At 37.3% G+C, this 16,765-nt stretch overlaps 3 protein-coding genes across 11 annotated transcripts in view; 2 read left to right on the top strand and 1 right to left on the bottom strand.

The window, feature by feature from the left end:
- Window positions 1-4,146, bottom strand: part of setd2 (SET domain containing 2, histone lysine methyltransferase) — a 29,024-nt gene extending 24,878 nt beyond the window's left edge. For 2 of the 3 annotated variants that reach the window (XM_041792762.1, XM_041792763.1), the window contains exons 1-2: window positions 2,160-2,275; window positions 1,438-1,550 (exon numbers count right to left, since the gene is read on the bottom strand). Coding sequence is in view for 1 of the 3 variants with exons in the window: in XM_041792761.1 (XP_041648695.1) it covers window positions 2,160-2,188 (29 nt within the window). In the remaining 2 variants the exon portion in view is untranslated. Of the gene's footprint in view, window positions 1-1,437; window positions 1,551-2,159; window positions 2,282-3,756 lie in introns of those variants that run through there. The other variant, XM_041792761.1, reaches the window with a different exon arrangement.
- A 2,154-nt stretch (window positions 4,147-6,300) lies between these two features.
- rbm12bb (RNA binding motif protein 12Bb) lies at window positions 6,301-10,430 on the top strand. Of its 2 annotated transcripts, XM_041793431.1 has the most exons (3): window positions 6,326-6,420; window positions 6,619-7,307; window positions 8,051-10,430. In XM_041793431.1, the coding sequence occupies exons 2-3, from the start codon at window positions 7,279-7,281 to the stop codon at window positions 9,966-9,968; spliced, it is 1,947 nt and encodes a 648-aa protein (XP_041649365.1). In that variant the 5' UTR covers window positions 6,326-6,420; window positions 6,619-7,278; the 3' UTR covers window positions 9,969-10,430. The 2 variants fall into 2 exon arrangements, with proteins under 2 accessions (XP_041649366.1, XP_041649365.1); XM_041793432.1 differs by lacking the exon at window positions 6,619-7,307 and having other exon boundaries at window positions 6,301-6,420.
- Window positions 10,431-11,026: 596 nt separating this feature from the next.
- Window positions 11,027-14,219, top strand: gra (granulito). 6 transcript variants are annotated; one of them, XM_041793437.1, is made up of 7 exons: window positions 11,027-11,225; window positions 12,117-12,199; window positions 12,314-12,387; window positions 13,169-13,226; window positions 13,406-13,512; window positions 13,595-13,653; window positions 13,921-14,219. In XM_041793437.1, the coding sequence occupies exons 2-7, from the start codon at window positions 12,118-12,120 to the stop codon at window positions 13,946-13,948; spliced, it is 408 nt and encodes a 135-aa protein (XP_041649371.1). In that variant the 5' UTR covers window positions 11,027-11,225; window position 12,117; the 3' UTR covers window positions 13,949-14,219. The 6 variants fall into 6 exon arrangements, with proteins under 6 accessions (XP_041649371.1, XP_041649369.1, XP_041649370.1 ...); XM_041793435.1 differs by having other exon boundaries at window positions 11,030-11,225; window positions 12,114-12,199; XM_041793436.1 differs by having other exon boundaries at window positions 11,034-11,211.
- The last annotated feature ends 2,546 nt before the right edge of the window (window positions 14,220-16,765 follow it).

The following is a 16,765-nucleotide window of genomic DNA, read 5'->3' as shown; positions in this document are numbered from 1 at the left end:
GATGGAAAATAAGTTAAACAACTCAAGCTATAAATGCTACTTCAATATCAGCAGGGGTAAATAAGGGATTCAAATTGCCAAGGTGACCTTGCAAAACATGAAAAATCCCACATCTTTTTGTTGACAGTTACTGATTTTGAAATGTGAAGGTCTAACTGTGTTACTGTCTTTTTCTAATGTCTTCTGCTTTAACGCCCTATTCTCTAAGTTTCTGCATGCAAGAGGCTAAGTTTAATAACATGCCTACTATTACCAAATTAGTACAGTAACTTGACATACTTTGGATTAGTCTGAAAAAAACATTAAGTGAAGAAAATCAGATTTATTTAATGAATCTCAAAGGGTTTTTGCCATTTATGTATAGTGTAAACTTAGAGGAAGAGTGAGTAATAGCTGGCAAGAGAGAATACTAGAATAAATGCCAACAAAAGACAGGTATATCATAGTATTTATTTTCAGTAAATTATTATCTTAAAAGAGTGTTTAAGGAACAAGTGTGGCTGTTTGTTAAATGACAGAGCTTATTTCTTTGGCCTTGTTTTTTGTTTGCTTTGTTTTAGGCATTTCAGATTCAACCTGTTTTTTTCTCCAGACTTGCAGACTATTGTTCAAGTTTGCTATAGTGATAAAGAGACTGGGGCAGTTTGACAACAAAATTTAAGAAACCTAACAATGAACTGATTGTTTGGTAATGATAACAGGTATAAAAAAATATACACATGTTCTTAAAAAAATGATCTTTATCAATTTTTGAAACATCAATACTTTCTTTAACTTTCTGTGGTTTCATTTTTGCTGTCAAAACAAATCCTAAGGAATGTATGAACCGATTTTTCACTAAACATTTTTTATAATTTCAAAGATTAGGCATTATGCACTTGGTTAGAGGACATTTTAGAATACTTTTTTTAACTTGAAAGACTTTGTTTTTATTTCCTGAATCACATGACCCATCTTCACATCCCATATAATAAAGGCTTTGATTCATCACCAAAATAATCAAGACATTAATTTTCGCCAGAGTAAAGACAGACAATAAGAGAGGAGAGAGAAGGAGAAATAAACAACTGCCTGACTAAAAATTGGAGAATTATTGTACAACAAGTGGACTTCACGTTTGACACAACATAGCCATGCCAATGCAGCTAAAAAATAAATAATATCATCAGTGATAATGATTACTATTCTGTAATTATCTAAATCAATTTTCTAACATTAACCCCAAATAAACAGACATTATTTAAAACATCAATTTACAGAAAATATGTTAGATTTTGAATAATTAGTGAGGTCTCCCAACAGCCAGTAACATGCCAATTTAATTTTTATGAAAAGCAACTTGTGCTACTAAATTAAACTAAGAAGCAGAGGAAGAAAATCACACAAAGCGAGAGCAAAGATGTAAGTAGTCAGTAAAGAATAATTTGGGTTTTGTACCTCTTTTTGTCCTATTAAAGTGTGTGTGTTCCTTAGGGTAGGCTCAATATGGGTGCAGGAGAATAATTAGGTCATATAATCCTTCAGGATTTCATTTTTCCTTTCTCTGTGACCTTCAAAAAGGAGACATTTCTGCTGTGAAATTCTGCTGTCAAGCAAGGGCTATAACAACCAGATTAAAATATACTTAAATTTGAACCTAAGTTGTAACAACAACAAGCAATTGTTAGTGTTACATCAAATACTAAAACATTGTTCAAATATCTCATGATCTAACATAACATGAGAAACCCCTTTCCTTCAAATTATTCTGAGAAAATCAACAACTTGCTTTTGAATTATGGGTGCTGACTGTAAGTACTAGCACTGATGCAGTAAGTTAACAGTATTTCTGGCAATACACTAAACACATCTCTCTGAACATTTACCCAACCATTATAGATAAAAATTATGAGGACAGACTTCTATTGCATGTCAATATAAAAAAAAATTACCAAAAGATTTTTTTTTCCATACAAAAGTCTTAAAATGTTTAATTGTCAAATTGGACTCAGTGCAAAAAAGAGGGGTGATTTGCTCTGGATGACTTAGATATCACAATGTTTGAACCATAAAAAGGGGCATAACTGACTTTGTAACCATACAAAATGTATTTCCAAATGTATAGCAAACAACACCATTACAGCATGCAGAGTAAGTAACATATTTACATTTCCTTATACCTGATCTCGGACTTCAGCAGAGTGTCCATTGAGAAACTCGTCCAGGATTGTTAGGCCTGAAGATGCTGATGGCCGATAATAATCCAAATCAGAGAACAGAGCCTTCCATAGTGATGCTACACCTGGCAATAAGACAAAGAAGAGATGAAGTGAACCAAGCCTCATGTCCAAAAAGATTGATAGTATTACATTTTATGGATCTGAATTCACTAGCAACTTATATGAATCAGGCAACAGCATAAATTAAAGTTTTGTTTCCATACAACTTCATTAATCAATAGTAGATCAGCCTGGTGACAAGGTGTATATTATCTACACTGGGCTGTGATGTAAAATGCTTACAACTGTTAAGTAAAACGACTTCTGTAGGCACCGTTTCCGGACATTCCTGGTTTCTATAGTTGCAATGTGGCAAAGAACCCAGTTATCAACAGTTACATCTGATGTTAGGCATACATTTCCCTTTTTTCTTTGCGTGGTTGCCTGTTATTCTCTACTGCACTTGCTGTAAAACGGCAGAAACAACAATGAAAGGTTACATTCACCTACTGCTTAAAAATAGAACTATCATGGTCGATAATAGATGAAAAACATGGATGCAGGGCGAGTAGAGAACACGCATCTCATTATTGGACAAGTACTGAGCAAGCAAATGGCCTCATGAAAACAAAGGCTGTCTAAGCAATGAGTACTTTTATAAAAATAGTCACCGATACACTCATAAAAACAGACGATGACTGGTTTGAATCAAATTAGAAAACTAAATAAAGCATGGCCTGAGCGGGAGGAGTGGATCTAGCCAAAACATGGCCTTTAAAAGGTTGCTTCTGGCCATACCAACTGTGAAAACGAGTAAAGGATGTGTAGACCCACCAATTGAATTCTTCACTACTTGTTCAAGATTCTCTTACAAGTGAATATTTAGCCATACACAGGAGTGTAAAGTATTCAAGTGGGGTGGTATTAACTTAACTACATGACTGCGAGGCAGGTTTATAAAGAACATCAAGCAGCTAACATTAGGCTAACTAGGTTTTGCTAACGTTAACCAGGAGCTTCCGTGGGCCATCTTTAAAGATAGCGACAGCTCGTGTTGTGCAGTGCACCACTGATGTAATTTTTGTTGTCTGACAAACAGATATATGCTAAAATTTATTTCACAATGACATTTCAGGGCCGCTACGGCTCTACAGTTGAAGTAAACCAGAACATTCGTTTGTTAACATGCAGCTAGCTAAGAGTCTCCACTAGCAGCAGAAGCTAACACTAGCTTGGGTAGCTAACACTCGCACTAGAACTAGCTGCCCACAGGCTAACATTGCGGTTAACTTACAGGGTACTTTATCGATTTTTGATATGCCAGAAACGCGTGACGACGTAATAATTACAGTTCGTTTGAAATATGAGAGTAGGAAGTTCAGTCGTTTACTAATTTATTGATATAGCACCACTGTATAGAGTATGAAGGAACCATTTACAAGAGCCACAGCACCCGGCTTTACTAGCACATTAGCTAATGATGTTTTGTGTGTAGGAAGACGACTAAACCATAATAAACTTATTGTTAAAGAAAGCAGGGGATTCGTGAGGTACTCACTTTGCAAAGTGCTTAAGGTCACAAGGCCCCCCCATCCTTGAAATAAGCTGTAGTCGGCTCTTTCTTGGAAGATCAAGCACCAATATATTCCGACGTCAAATCCATACGGAGCTGTCGGAAATGATGGTCGGCTCAGAGGCTCCGCTGCTGCTGCTCCCCAGCTTCAGCCTGGGTGAGTGTTGATACTACCGAGCTAACATGAGCTCACGTAGTTAGCCAAGTGTTTGAAGACAGATCGAGAAAGCAAATGCTTATTGAAACTCACTACCTAAATTTGATCAACCCTGTCATAAACAGTAAGACCTGCATCCAGTTCTGCTTACACGATTGAGCACTTGTATTTAAAATACCTTTTATTTCACACACTGATCCTCACAGCATTTCTCTGACTGTGGCTGCTGCTGTGTTCAACAACATCACATGATGTGGGTGCATGGCTGGCGCGAACACCGGAGCCAACTGCAAACAGTGACTTACAAATACAACTATTGTGTTAAAACTGTAAGCCTCCATCCAGACTAAAATAATACTTTTATCACTCTATTGCCAGCTCTTTAAGCAAAATCTATTGCATTGTGTCACTTACAAGATATTAAATATAATTCCGTATTGTATTAATTAAATTAAATTGTTTAATAGGAGCAACTCTATGCAGGCCATTTACAATATTGTGAATATTAGGGATGCACAATATTATCGGTAAAGGCAGATATTTACATAAAATTTAATAATGGCAAATATGGACATATCTGCCGATATCTAGGCTATTTTACATCGGCAGTGTAAATATGAAAGCCTTAAATATCAGCACAATGTACAAATGCGCTGTAAGGCGCTACACACTTAAGAGGACAAAAGATTAGCTCTATACATTTTGAATTAAGTCCCAAACGCAAATAAAAAAAATGTTTGTATATATTGGTATTGGTATCAATATCGCCAAAAGTGACTTTTGAATTATTACCATGGGAATCATAAAAAACACACAAAATCGTGCATTTCTAATGAATATTGTTACAACAGTCTTTCCCAAACTTCAATAAGCTGCAGCCCACTATGAGACATTAAAATCTTCTGGGGCCCATCAAAACTCTTTTACAACCATGCCATGAAACTCATATATATTTACCTTTTATTTATTTATAAGAATTATGTTTCATAAAGAGAGCATTTCAGTGCAAATTCTTGGCTTTCAGATAGATTAACATTATGAAAGTGGGAAGTACAGTGAATGATCCACTGTTATTTATTTTGGTTTAATCCAACATCTGCAGAGGCACTTTAATTTTCTTTCCCATTATTTCTCTGTAAACAAACTCTTTCCAAGTAGCATTAATGTCTCTGAGGACACTCATAAATTCTCTATAATGGGAAGTGAGGGACATAGTAAAATCTTCAACAGAGTGCCACCAGTTATTCCAAAACCAGTTAAGCTGTGACACCAGTTGTATATGTACATTGCACAAAATAAATTATAAAAAGGTGACATGAGCAAAAAACGCATTTGTCACTTCTGAGATTCACAATAATAACAGTTAATCAACCATTTCCATTTCAATGATTTTTAGTTATTTAGAATGACCTCTTGCAGCCCACCAACAATACCTCGGCCCACGCTTTGGGAAGCAATGTGTTACAGAATTCAAAATGCTTACAGTGCAGTGTGCAGTGAGGACAAATGTAGGACTGGGCAATATACACCAGTAGTCATATCTCCATATCAGTACTCATGAGCAATAATAGTATTACCATTTGTAGCTCTCACTGTAAACAATGGTTCACCAAGCATTAGGCCTGGTATAATTTATTTTTGCAAATCATCAAAAATATGTGGATTAAATGGATACTGTCTTCCCCTTACATACACAGTAGCAGTATACTGATTTATCTTTAAAACTCAGTATACTGTCCAGCCCTTTGTTTAAGTTGCAGGTGACATGAAAGACAGCTTTCTGTCTATTAATTAATGGGTATGATATGCACTGTTATGGTATCATGATTATGTTGTCAATATGTAAAGCATTTCATTTTGATTTAAAAACTACACTGATGACTTCTTGTCAAAATGTTTGTTTACATAATAAACAAAGCAGCACCATCTGTCTAATGGTGCAATACAATAATGAGTGCAATTAAATCAAGCACAAGCTTTATGTTCTAATGTGAGCTACATTTCATTTCATGTTTTCATGTTAGAATTTGCTGCGACCCACTTAGAAATTGACCACAGGCCGTATTTGCCCCCCTGGCATAAATGTGACAGCCAGGGCAATTAAGATGTGTAAATATAGCAGTTTCGTAGTAGAGAAAAACTGACAGAATAAAAGAAGGGACTACGGACATTAGAAGACATTATTTAGAAAATCACGTGTTGGGATAGCTTTATCTTAGCATTTACATCAATAATATTCACAAGTTACTCATGAAATTGGGATGCTATTACTCTAGATGTGACCATAGTGTGACACACCAATATTCTCCAGAACAGTACAAGCGCTCGACACCTTTCAAGACGGGTCGCATGCAGCCTTCGAAAACGGAGAAGAAGAAATTAACAGCGGAAGTAGATACATGGTCGGAAAGAGAACTACGCGAAGTCGCACGTTATTGACTATAATTCAACTGATACTCTATTTTGGTCGAGAAACAGTCCTAAGCACCCGTGTAAGTTTTATCGAGGGTTAGGTCGCCATATTTTCGAGATTTAATTGGAGAAAACCATCTCATTTCCGTAGGTCAGCGTTTGATGTCGAAGCGGCTAATGCTAATGCTAGAGGCCTAGTAGATGATTCAGCCCAGTTCGACATTTTGGGGATCTATGTTCCGAGTTGACGCTTACGTTTTGATGCTTGCTGTGTTCAGTTCTCACAGTTAATTTCTCCGGAACGGCAGAACTGAGTGTGGTGGTTTTGGTCGGGTAAACCCGAGTGGTCAAGGATTTGGGACTCGATTTCGTCGTTTGAAGGCCTACGTGGGAAAACGGAGCTTGGTTGTGTGCTCTACAGTCCCAGCGAATGTGTCTTCTCTCATTGGCTGCAAGTTTCTCAGTATTCCTCGGGGCTGGTGATGGATTAAATTTGTCTCTCTTTCAGTTTTTTTGGGGAGTGGACGCTGGCTTTGCTGGTCCTCGTTGATCCTCGTTGTCACTTTTGTTTTTTACAAGGGTGATATTGCATATACAGCACCAGGAAATATGCTGTATACATTGTTTTGTTTTGTGTTTTTTTGTCATGAAAGCATGTGTGGAGCAGAGCAATCAACACATTACAGCATTTGAGATCAAGGACTTTGGTGACTCTGTGAATCAGTTTCATTTTCTGCTTGTTAAAGATCTTAAACTTACCAGCTCATTAAGCTGAATCTTGTATGTGTTTTCACAAACAATCAGTTGGGGTCTGAAGTCTGATGACTGCTGAATGATGGGATTTTTGTCTGGAAAGATTTTGTGATGACTGTTGTGATGCCAAACGGCAGGGCACACAAAGAAGATGCAGGGTGGCATTTTCTTAGAACTGGTCACTGATGAATTGTCTGCAGGCTCTTGGATTCTGGTCGGTTACTATCTGTGAATAAGCCTGTGGTCTTCCTTGGCTAGAGCTCCTGTTTTTGCAGAATTGTTTCATTGTTTGCAAGTGGATGACTCATATTTGTAAATTATTTAAGGAGATGATGCTTTTCATATCTTATAGGCAACTGCATTGGTTCATTGTAATTTTAGATATCAGTGGATAACTTAAGATCTGTTCGTGGTGGCATTGTTAACAACTTATTTTATACTATACCTAACTATAGGGTGGATTGTTAAAATACTGTTGAATTTTGGCTTCTATACAGTTGAATCAGACTGTTGTAACTGGTGTAGCCAGGTTTATTTTGTCTTGCTGTCAGTTTATATTTAAGTCAGTGTTGGGCTGTGCTTTTGAGTGAGCTGGGTGGTACTGCTCTGTTTTTCTATCAAAAATATCAGATGATGAGGTTTGGCAAAGAACAGAGTGATGCTTTGAATATTTATGAAATATGAATGGCCCATATATTCATCATCTTGGTGCCATTTCAAGAAATTGTTGTCATGTGACCTCTGATCAAAAGCTTTGTCGAATTTGTCTCACATTGGCAGTGGTTTTAAAGAATACTTCGGATGGAATGACTCTGGAATGATGATCTCTCCCTTTTGACTGCCTTTATCTCACATAGCAGTTACAGTCCAGTGGTGTTGTAATGGGGTACAATCAAATCGACGTTCAGCGAGAAAATCTGTTGGCAATAATCCTGTTTTACACCCTTCTGTCTGCAGGTGCTGTTGTTTGTGCTTCAGTATGGCAGTCGTCATCCGTTTGCAGGGACTGAGTATTACAGCGGGCACTGAGGATATTCGCAAGTTCTTCACTGGCCTCAGAATTCCAGATGGAGGGGTGCATATTATTGGTGGGGAGCGAGAGGAAGCGTTCATTATCTTTGCTTCTGATGAAGATGCAAGAAGAGCCATGACACGGTCACAGGGTTGCATAAAGGGTTCAACTGTGACATTGCTACTAAGTAGTAAAACAGAAATGCAGAATGTGCTTGAGAGAAGCACAAAAAATGCAGAGTTGGATCAAAAAAGACGCCTTGAAGATAACTCGAGACGTGCTGGAAGATCAGTGGATCCTGAGGTGAGCAGGAGATCACTTAGCAGATCGGATCATTCTCCCCCCCTCCAGCCCCAGGGGGCTTCAGGCAGTAATGAGGACTTGTATTTGTTTTTAAAAGGACTGCCTTTCTCTGTGACAGAGCAGGAAGTCCACGAATTCTTCAGTGGACTAGCTGTTGATGCTGTTATCTTGTTTAAAACTGCATATGGTGCAAAGAATGGGAAAGGTATTGTCAAATTTGTCACAAGTCAGGATACTTATGAAGGCCTGAAGAGGCATAAGAAATACATAGGGTCAAGGTATGTGGAGCTGTCCCTCACAACGGCAGATGACTGGCGTCGGGCTGGTGGTAACTTGCCAATGGCTGGCAACACCGCTAAGGACTTTGTAAGGGAGAGATCCCCAATTCGGTATCAGAGAAACCCACAGCATCATGCCAGGTCCCAATCACCAAAGGTTTCTACTGATGATGAGTACTGTGTTTTGTTGGAAAATCTGTCCTTTGCGGTTGAAAAAGAGGACATTAAAAAGCTCTTCTGCAATGCAAATCTTGAGGATGGCCAGATCCTACACCTTCTTGGCAGTGATGGGAGAAGAACAAGATCCACATTTGTTCTGTTCAGGAGTCTGCGAGACTATTGTGATGCCTTATCTAATGAAAAAAGGATGTTCAAAAACCGATGGGTTTATACTCGCCCAATCTCAAGAGAGAAAATGATCACACTTCTGGAATCTCAGGGAGTGGATGACTCTGAAAAGATTCAACAGAGGCCTCGATCTTACCCAAGTGATGCTTATGACTCTGAGAAGTGTTGCCTGCTTGTGCGGAACCTGCCATTTGATGTGCGGAAAGTTGAGATTATGGACTTCTTCCTTGGGTTTGATGTCACTGAAGACAGGGTGTTTATAATGAGGGACCATAATGAGGATGGGGTTGGGAAGGCTTTGGTTCTTCTCCAGTCTGAGGCAGAGGCTATGAGTGCTCTTTCACTTGATGGACAAAGGTTTCTGGGGTCAGAAGTAATCCTGAAATGCATTTCACGGTCTCAGATGCAGCAGTTGGGTTATCAGCCATCAGTGATGCGAGAGCAAATGATGCAAAATCCACAGCCAAGAGAGGAGCAGTACTCGGGTAGGAGTAGTATGGCATCCTATCGTCCCCTTGACGTTGAGTACCCCAACTTCAGGGGTCCTTCTGATGGTGATCTACAAATGGCTTATGCACCAGCTCAAGTCCAAGGTGGCAGCCATTATGAGTCCTATGCAGTGGGCCCGCCGGGTCCACAAGACAGTGGAAATGGCTTTCGGGGCGGCTTTGATGCCCCAGTGCAGAGTTTTGATGGTCCCACCTGTGTACAGCTACTTAACTTGCCATTCCAAATCAAAAGGGAAGAAATCTATGACTTTTGCTATGGTTATCAGATTATCCCTGGATCTGTCTCACTGCAGTATGATCCAAGTGGAAGACCCAAAGGCTCTGCAACTGCGGTGTTCGAGTCCCGTCAGGAGGCCCTAAGAGCGATTGATGAGCTGAGTGGAAGACCCATTGGTCCAAGAAGAATTCAGCTAGTTCTTGTGTAAAAGTGACAGTGTTGTTATTCAGGAAACCTTGAATTACCCCAGCAGTGTGCCTGACATTTACTCTGTTGATGAAGGTGATATTGATTAAAGGAAAGCAACTACCCTTTTTCTTGTTTTGGTTGATCTGGCATGGCTTTACTGGATTTTGAATGTTGTAAATTTAGCTGCCGTAAATATTTTTTATTTTCTAAGCGCAATTGTTAAGAAATGTGTGAGATAAATGTAGTCTGCTGAGTTCTTCTTTACACTGAAATGTGAGATTTGATTGTCCCACAGTTTTTTGTTCAACAGTGTGAATGTGTTTGATTTTTTGGTTGTTTTGATTATTGACGTTTTTATAAAAACATACCATTAGAAATGTGAGTTTTTCTTCACACATCTGACACTTAGTGCCAACAAACTTTGTTCTGACTTTCACTTGAATGTTTTAAGAGTGCAATTAATAAAAACAGAACAACTGCATTCTGTTATGAGTTTTAAGTTTTTAAAAAATGTTTTGTATCATTTCTCAATCTATTTGTTTTTTTGTAGTCTAGGAGGTTTTACAGTTAAATAAAAATGAACAACAGAAAGGGTGACCACTTCCTGTACAGCAGGAATAATGAATATTGAGCTCGACCCTGCCTATTTATAAAAATACTACCAGAAATAGATGTAGCACCCTCTTCACATTTGACTGTGAAAAAATATTACTTTTTCAAATTCCCTGGTTTAATATAGGTTATAAATGCAGATGTGCATTCAATCTGGAAAAATCTTAAAATGCAAAACTTTTTTTTTCAACCTCATTATTGTAGCTACATAAAAAATTGAGATTCACTATGAACAGGAACTCAAAACGGCCCTGACTTTCTATGGATACGCTTTATTAATGGTATGAAATTAATCAGGGTTTTGTGACAGATGTACTACTTATATTTAACGTTGAACTCAGAATTTCAATATCTAGAAGGAGACTACTAAATGATAAATGCTCTCCAAAAATATTTTACGTTCACAGTATCATGTTTAAACCACGAATGCCTATAAATTTTCTGAAGATCCTTTAATATTCTGATGACAAACTGGCTATTTTTATTATACTTTTTAAAAAAGCTTTGTAATCGTTATAAAATGAAGATTATATTTTGAAAGATGTTTCCCGGAAGTGGACGTTTTGCTTTTATCGTGACCATTGTTGTGACACCAGTAAAGTGAAGGGTGAGGTGGGAAGCCACGCCGAGGGAAATAAGTACAGGCACAGGTGAATCATTAAACGTAATTACTTCTTTTCTTTACATTTAACCATAAGAGAGCAACGTTTATATTTCTCCAGTTTCTGAAAGGCTAAAGTGATAGCCAACTGCTTCAACGAGCGTAATGGTCTCGATTAAAAAAGTTGTGCATGATTGTATTGTTGCATTTGACAAGTCGACAGAGTTTGCTTAGTTTACGTGTTGTTTTATCTCGCTAATATTAATATAAAAATCGCATTTCATAGTGCTGACCGTTGATGAAGCCGTGATGCTACATAACAGAACCGCTAATGGCTTTATGGCAGCAGCTTGTTGTTATGCGGTGCATGGTCTGCCATTAACCATTGTGTAAAAAGCAACAAAAATGTGCTTCTGTCTGCCTAAGTAGTTTCTTTATGACAACTTATGCTAGGAACAACAATAGACGAGATCACCCTTTCCCAATTGTTTACAGTGACAAATTTATGTACAGTTAGCTTAACCGCAATCCTAACTTGTTCTCAGTCGTTTTTGTTTAATTTATGCATTAGCTGCCGTGCTAACGATATACTCGATATCCATGGTCAATAACTGTTAAATGCAACTTGCAACTCTTGCTTAAATTAAGCAGAGGAACATTAAGTTGTTTTCTGATTAAGTTTGGTAGATTTTGTCAAGCTATTTTACATTCTTAAATAGGCATGTTATGGTATCCAAAAGACATACCCTGGTGATTGCTCTCAATTCATTTCTTATTTCTAAACCTACAGTGAGTTTTGTTTTGCTCTAGGGACCTGAAATTTCCAGCTCTAACAATTACTTAGACAGAAGTTTAAAAAAAAAAAAGATGTCTTGTAAAAAAGAAGGGGCATTTGACAAACAATCCTTGTGGGGTAGTGAATGTTAAAACATGTTTGAATCTCACTGACAGCAGGATGGAGGTATCCAGGAGAAGAAGTCTCCAGAAACATCTGGAGCCTGCCAGGCCTCTGCGCCGCTGCATTCATGCTGAAATTGGTAAGAAGTCCAGAGCAGTTGGTTAAACTTCTAGGATTGGATCAAGGTCTTAATGGAAATTATTGTTTTCATATTTATTAACCCCTGATGCTACAATTTCATCACTTCATCTAGAGCCAAACATAAATGCTGCAACATGTGCACATGCACTGATAAAGGAAATGAATCAACAGGTAAGAAATGTAAAGGTAAAGGATTTTTGTTGTTTTTACTAACCATTCTATATCATCTATGTATTTTTGCCTGAAGGACTAGTTAATTATAAGACAAGATAAGGTACACTTCAATGTCCCTGTAGGGAAATTTGTCTTGGACTCTGTCCCACAGCTACAAAACAAATAAATACAGAAAAAAAAATATCCCACAGAACACAACATTACATCCCATAACAGCATCTATTCAAGCTAACAATTTTTCACAAGTGCATATAAACCTTTTGGCAGTAGTGACATTCTGACAAATTGCACAACCCCTTAGCACATCTAAGCCTGTTATTCAGAAAGATAGACATGGGCACAAATGAATGTTTGTATTGGTTAAACCTGGTCTGAGGGGCCCTGAATCTTCTTCCTGAAGGTAAAAGCTGAAACTCAGACTAAAGAATCAGGGTTTGATCAAACATGTTTTTCTGTGCCTGCCTTATATCAAATAAATGTCCAAAAAAGTCAGGAACTGAAGTTAGTCTTTTTTCATACTACAGCAATATTTTAAGTTTTTGTAATACAAAGCAGAAAGAAATACCTCTCCACATTGTTCAGCATCGATTCAGAAAATACTTTCCTCACTTGACAGACAACAAGCTGATGAATCAGAGTTGCAGATTTGTTTTTAGTACAAACAACTGACTGAGGGATTGCTTCAGCTCTACATTTTTGTGTCATGCTTTGTGTTTTCCATTGTCACTGATGGAAAAATATCTGCCTCTGTAACTTTTTTCTGATAGCGATTAACTACTTTTGCCCTTTATAGACAAATATTGACATCGAGCAATTCCTAAAGATTGTCAACCTCCACAAGCAGAAAGAAGGTAACACAGGGTGTTTTTAATCATAATCTAAATGTAGCATTTCTACTCATCTAACAGCTGCACACTTTTAAAGTAACTTTAAACAGACAAGATAGTTTATTTTTTCAATAGCCTACTTTGACTCTTTGAATCACCTGATTTCAAAGGTGATATTGATTTTTCTTTTTTAATGTATTTAGGAAGAATATGTTACTCAAGAGACTTTTTGATTGGTCTGGCAAGTTGTCCTGAGGCCAGGAGGAAGCCCAAATACCTTCCAGAGCACCCCATAGTCTTAACTGAGGCTGTAAGTTGTGTGTTCAAAATAATAATCACTATGTTAACAACCATAGTGTTTGGATTAAATCCTGTTTTATGTTGTTTAACAGCGGGATCTTGGGCACCTAAGGCTTCATGAAATGTGGTGGAATGAGGAAAAGGAAATAATGTGAGTTTGTTTCACTTGCCCAAATCTGACAATCTCCGTTTAGAGTTGGCTGAAGTGCAAAATACTTTTTGGATTCTTTTGAGTGTTTCCCTTTGATTTTAAACTATTGTTCATTCTTGTATCAGCCCTGATTTTTAACATTAACTCAACACCATTATCAAATGTATGTTTGGCAATGGTTATGAATGCTATTAACCATGTTGAATTAACTGGATCTTTCTAGAAAGGATTAAACATTTCAAAATTATTTTTGTTCTTTGATTTTAGGATGGAAGAGAGACTTCACTCGCCTTGAGAATTTTGCACAGAAGTTCATTAACCAAAGAGTGTTTGCATTGTTCCTTCTTATTGTGTGAATTTCCATTTGTTAAATTTTCATTTGCATGTTATTGTTTTAATAACTATTTGAAGTGAAGTTGCACAAATACTACAAATACCAATAATAATACCAAACACTACCTACATGTGTGCTGCTTGAATTGTTTGCTGTGTAAGATTTTGGCTGCAACGTATTTGTAATTTATATTAAAAAAAGGAAAGAAAAAGCTTTGAAAATAAGATATTAATGATGGCTTGGTGGTGAGTTTTTGCTTAATTCAACAGAGAGTTTAAAAATGCCATTATACTCACAATATTTGAGCCACGATAGGTCAAAATTATGTTTGGCATTAACCAAATCAGAAGAAATTCATCAGCATTGAGAGTATGTCTTATCAAAAATGTTTAGTGGCATTCTCTTTATGAAAGCCATGAGTAAAATTAAATTTGAAATGTCTAAAAGAAAAGTCTTATACTTCATGAAATTACTGTATATCATAACCATGTGCCGAATTAGCTACCAAACTTGTGTAGCATCCTTCCTTCTGACAACAGTCCAAATGTCGAGTTTGAGGTGACCAGCTGCTTGAGTTTTGGGAGAGGAATATTGTCCCATTCTTGTCTGATGTAGAATTCTAGCTACTTAACAGTCCCAGGTCTTTGCAATTTTTTTCTCATTTTATGATGTGCCAAATGTTTTCTATCGGTGGTGGGTCTGGACTACAGGCAGGTCAGTTCAGGACTCTGGCTCTTCTATTGCAGAGCCATGCTGTTGTGATAGATGTGGTATGTGATTTAGCATAGTCTTACTAAAATGTGCAAGGCCTTCCCTAAAAGAGATGTCTCAATGAGAGCATATGTTGCTCTAAAACCTCTATGCTTTTCAGCATTGATAGTGCCTTTTCAGATATGTAGCCTGCTCACGCCACTATTACAACTTCATACCACTAGGGATGCAGGGTTTTGAACTGTGCGTATATAACAAACAGGATGGTTCATCTCATCATTAGTTAGTAGGACAGTGTCCATGGTTTTCAAAAAAAATTTCAAAATTTGATTCATCTGACCACAGAACAGTTTTCCATTTTCCCCCAGTCTCTTTTAAATGAGCTTTGGCCCAGTGAAGATGGTAGCTTTTCTGGATTGTGTTCACATAAGGCTTCTTCTCTGCACGATACAACTTTAAGTTGCATTTGGGAATGGCACGGCAAACTGTTTTGACAAATGATGATTTCTGGAAGTGCTCTGAGCCCATGCAATAATTTGCAGAACAGAATCATGCCTAGTTTTTAATGCAGTGCCACCTGAGATCCAGAAGATCATAAACATCCAATACTGACCTTTGGCTATGTCTCTTGCACACAGAGATTTCTCCAGATTCTCTGAATCTTTTGGTGATATTGTATATTATAATGATAATCTAATAAGCTGAAAAGTGATGCACCTGCTGTTTATTTGTACCACTTTTGTGGCCCTGCCCCTTCTTTTTGGGATGTGTTACTACCATCAAATTCAAAATGAGCTCATATTTTTCATGAAATGGTGAGATGTCTCAGTTGCAAAATCTTATATGCTATATTTTTGTGTTCTTTTGTGAATAAAATTTGGGTTTATGAGGTTTGTCAATTATTGCATTCTCTTTCTATTTACATTTTTCACAGTGCCCCAACTTTTTTCTAACTGGGGTTGTGAAAAAACTTAGCTCAGTGGACAAGTCAAAATTAATCTGTACCTTCGGTCATTTATTGATTTTTCTTTTTTAACCTATAACAAAATAAAATTTAATTAAATAGTACGATTAACAAATGCATGAGTCGACCAAAGTGCGTTTCAGAGAAAGGCAAGAGAACAATCACATACACATAAAACAACACAATAAACAGAGACAGTGAGGAGAAAATAAACTGGGTCTTGTTATGTTAACAGAAATGGATTTTAAAGTCAGTAGAATTTGGGTTAAAGACCGAAGGAAAAAGCTCACTTTTCAGTGGTTTAGTCAATGTCATAACCTTGATCTACTAGTTCCGGTTTTTCTTTCAAAATAAGAGCAGGCATGTGTTGCTAGCCTGGATCTGACATCTGAGCGCTGCAAAAGGCCCACAGTTAAACCAGATGTGCTACCTATTTGGCCACCACTTATTTGTGAGGCAGCTGATTCTAAAAATAGTTCGGTAGAATTTTTTTTTATTATTATTATTTCAAAATAATTTATAAAAAAATGTAAGCCCTGACGGCCATCTTTTGAAAATGTACGCTTGGTATCGTGGCTGATTTAACCCGCTAGATGGCGTGCCAAGCCACTAACCAAACTAATACTAGTCTACAGGATACCCCTTGTGGCTTATGCTGCTACGTATTAACTTTATGAAGTGCATCTTCATTGCCTTCTCGATCGATTGAAAAATGTGAATATGTTTACTTTTTTAGATGTTTTAGATTGTACTTTTTGTTTGATAATTTGGAAAAAGATGCAATTTAACATTCACTTTTAAGAAAGTGTTGAGGTTTTTGTCTTTAAGATTTAAGGCCAGTATTTATTATTATACACCATTATTCATAAGTACTGTTTTCAAAATGAAATGTCCCCTCAGGACACTGGCCTTGGTTGGTCAGATAGGTTTGAGGACTGTTCACCTTTGTCACCATAACAAAACTTTGATTGGTTAATATCTAGTTTGTCATGGGAATATAACAACTTCACGCAGTTTCACAGGGGAATTTAGTCATTTCAGTACGTGACCAAAAGCACACAAGAGTAGCCTTTAGTCCAGGAATGGGATGATACGTTTGTGAC

Source organism: Cheilinus undulatus, linkage group 8 (assembly GCF_018320785.1).
Source record: "Cheilinus undulatus linkage group 8, ASM1832078v1, whole genome shotgun sequence".
In the NCBI taxonomy this organism is placed as follows: Eukaryota; Metazoa; Chordata; class Actinopteri; order Labriformes; family Labridae; genus Cheilinus; species Cheilinus undulatus.
This window is presented reverse-complemented; position numbering and strand designations above follow the sequence as displayed.

Bases quoted from the DNA above. Each gene is read 5' to 3' on its own strand.
- rbm12bb (XM_041793431.1), top strand. From the start codon at position 7,279: ATGAATTGTCTGCAGGCTCTTGGATTCTG. The intron at 7,308-8,050 runs GTCGGTTACTAT...TTCTGTCTGCAG, and splicing joins CTGCAGGCTCTTGGATTCTG to GTGCTGTTGTTTGTGCTTCA.
- gra (XM_041793437.1), top strand. From the start codon at position 12,118: ATGGAGGTATCCAGGAGAAGAAGTCTCCAGAAACATCTGGAGCCTGCC. The intron at 12,200-12,313 runs GTAAGAAGTCCA...CACTTCATCTAG, and splicing joins CTGCATTCATGCTGAAATTG to AGCCAAACATAAATGCTGCA. The intron at 13,227-13,405 runs GTAACACAGGGT...TAATGTATTTAG, and splicing joins CCTCCACAAGCAGAAAGAAG to GAAGAATATGTTACTCAAGA.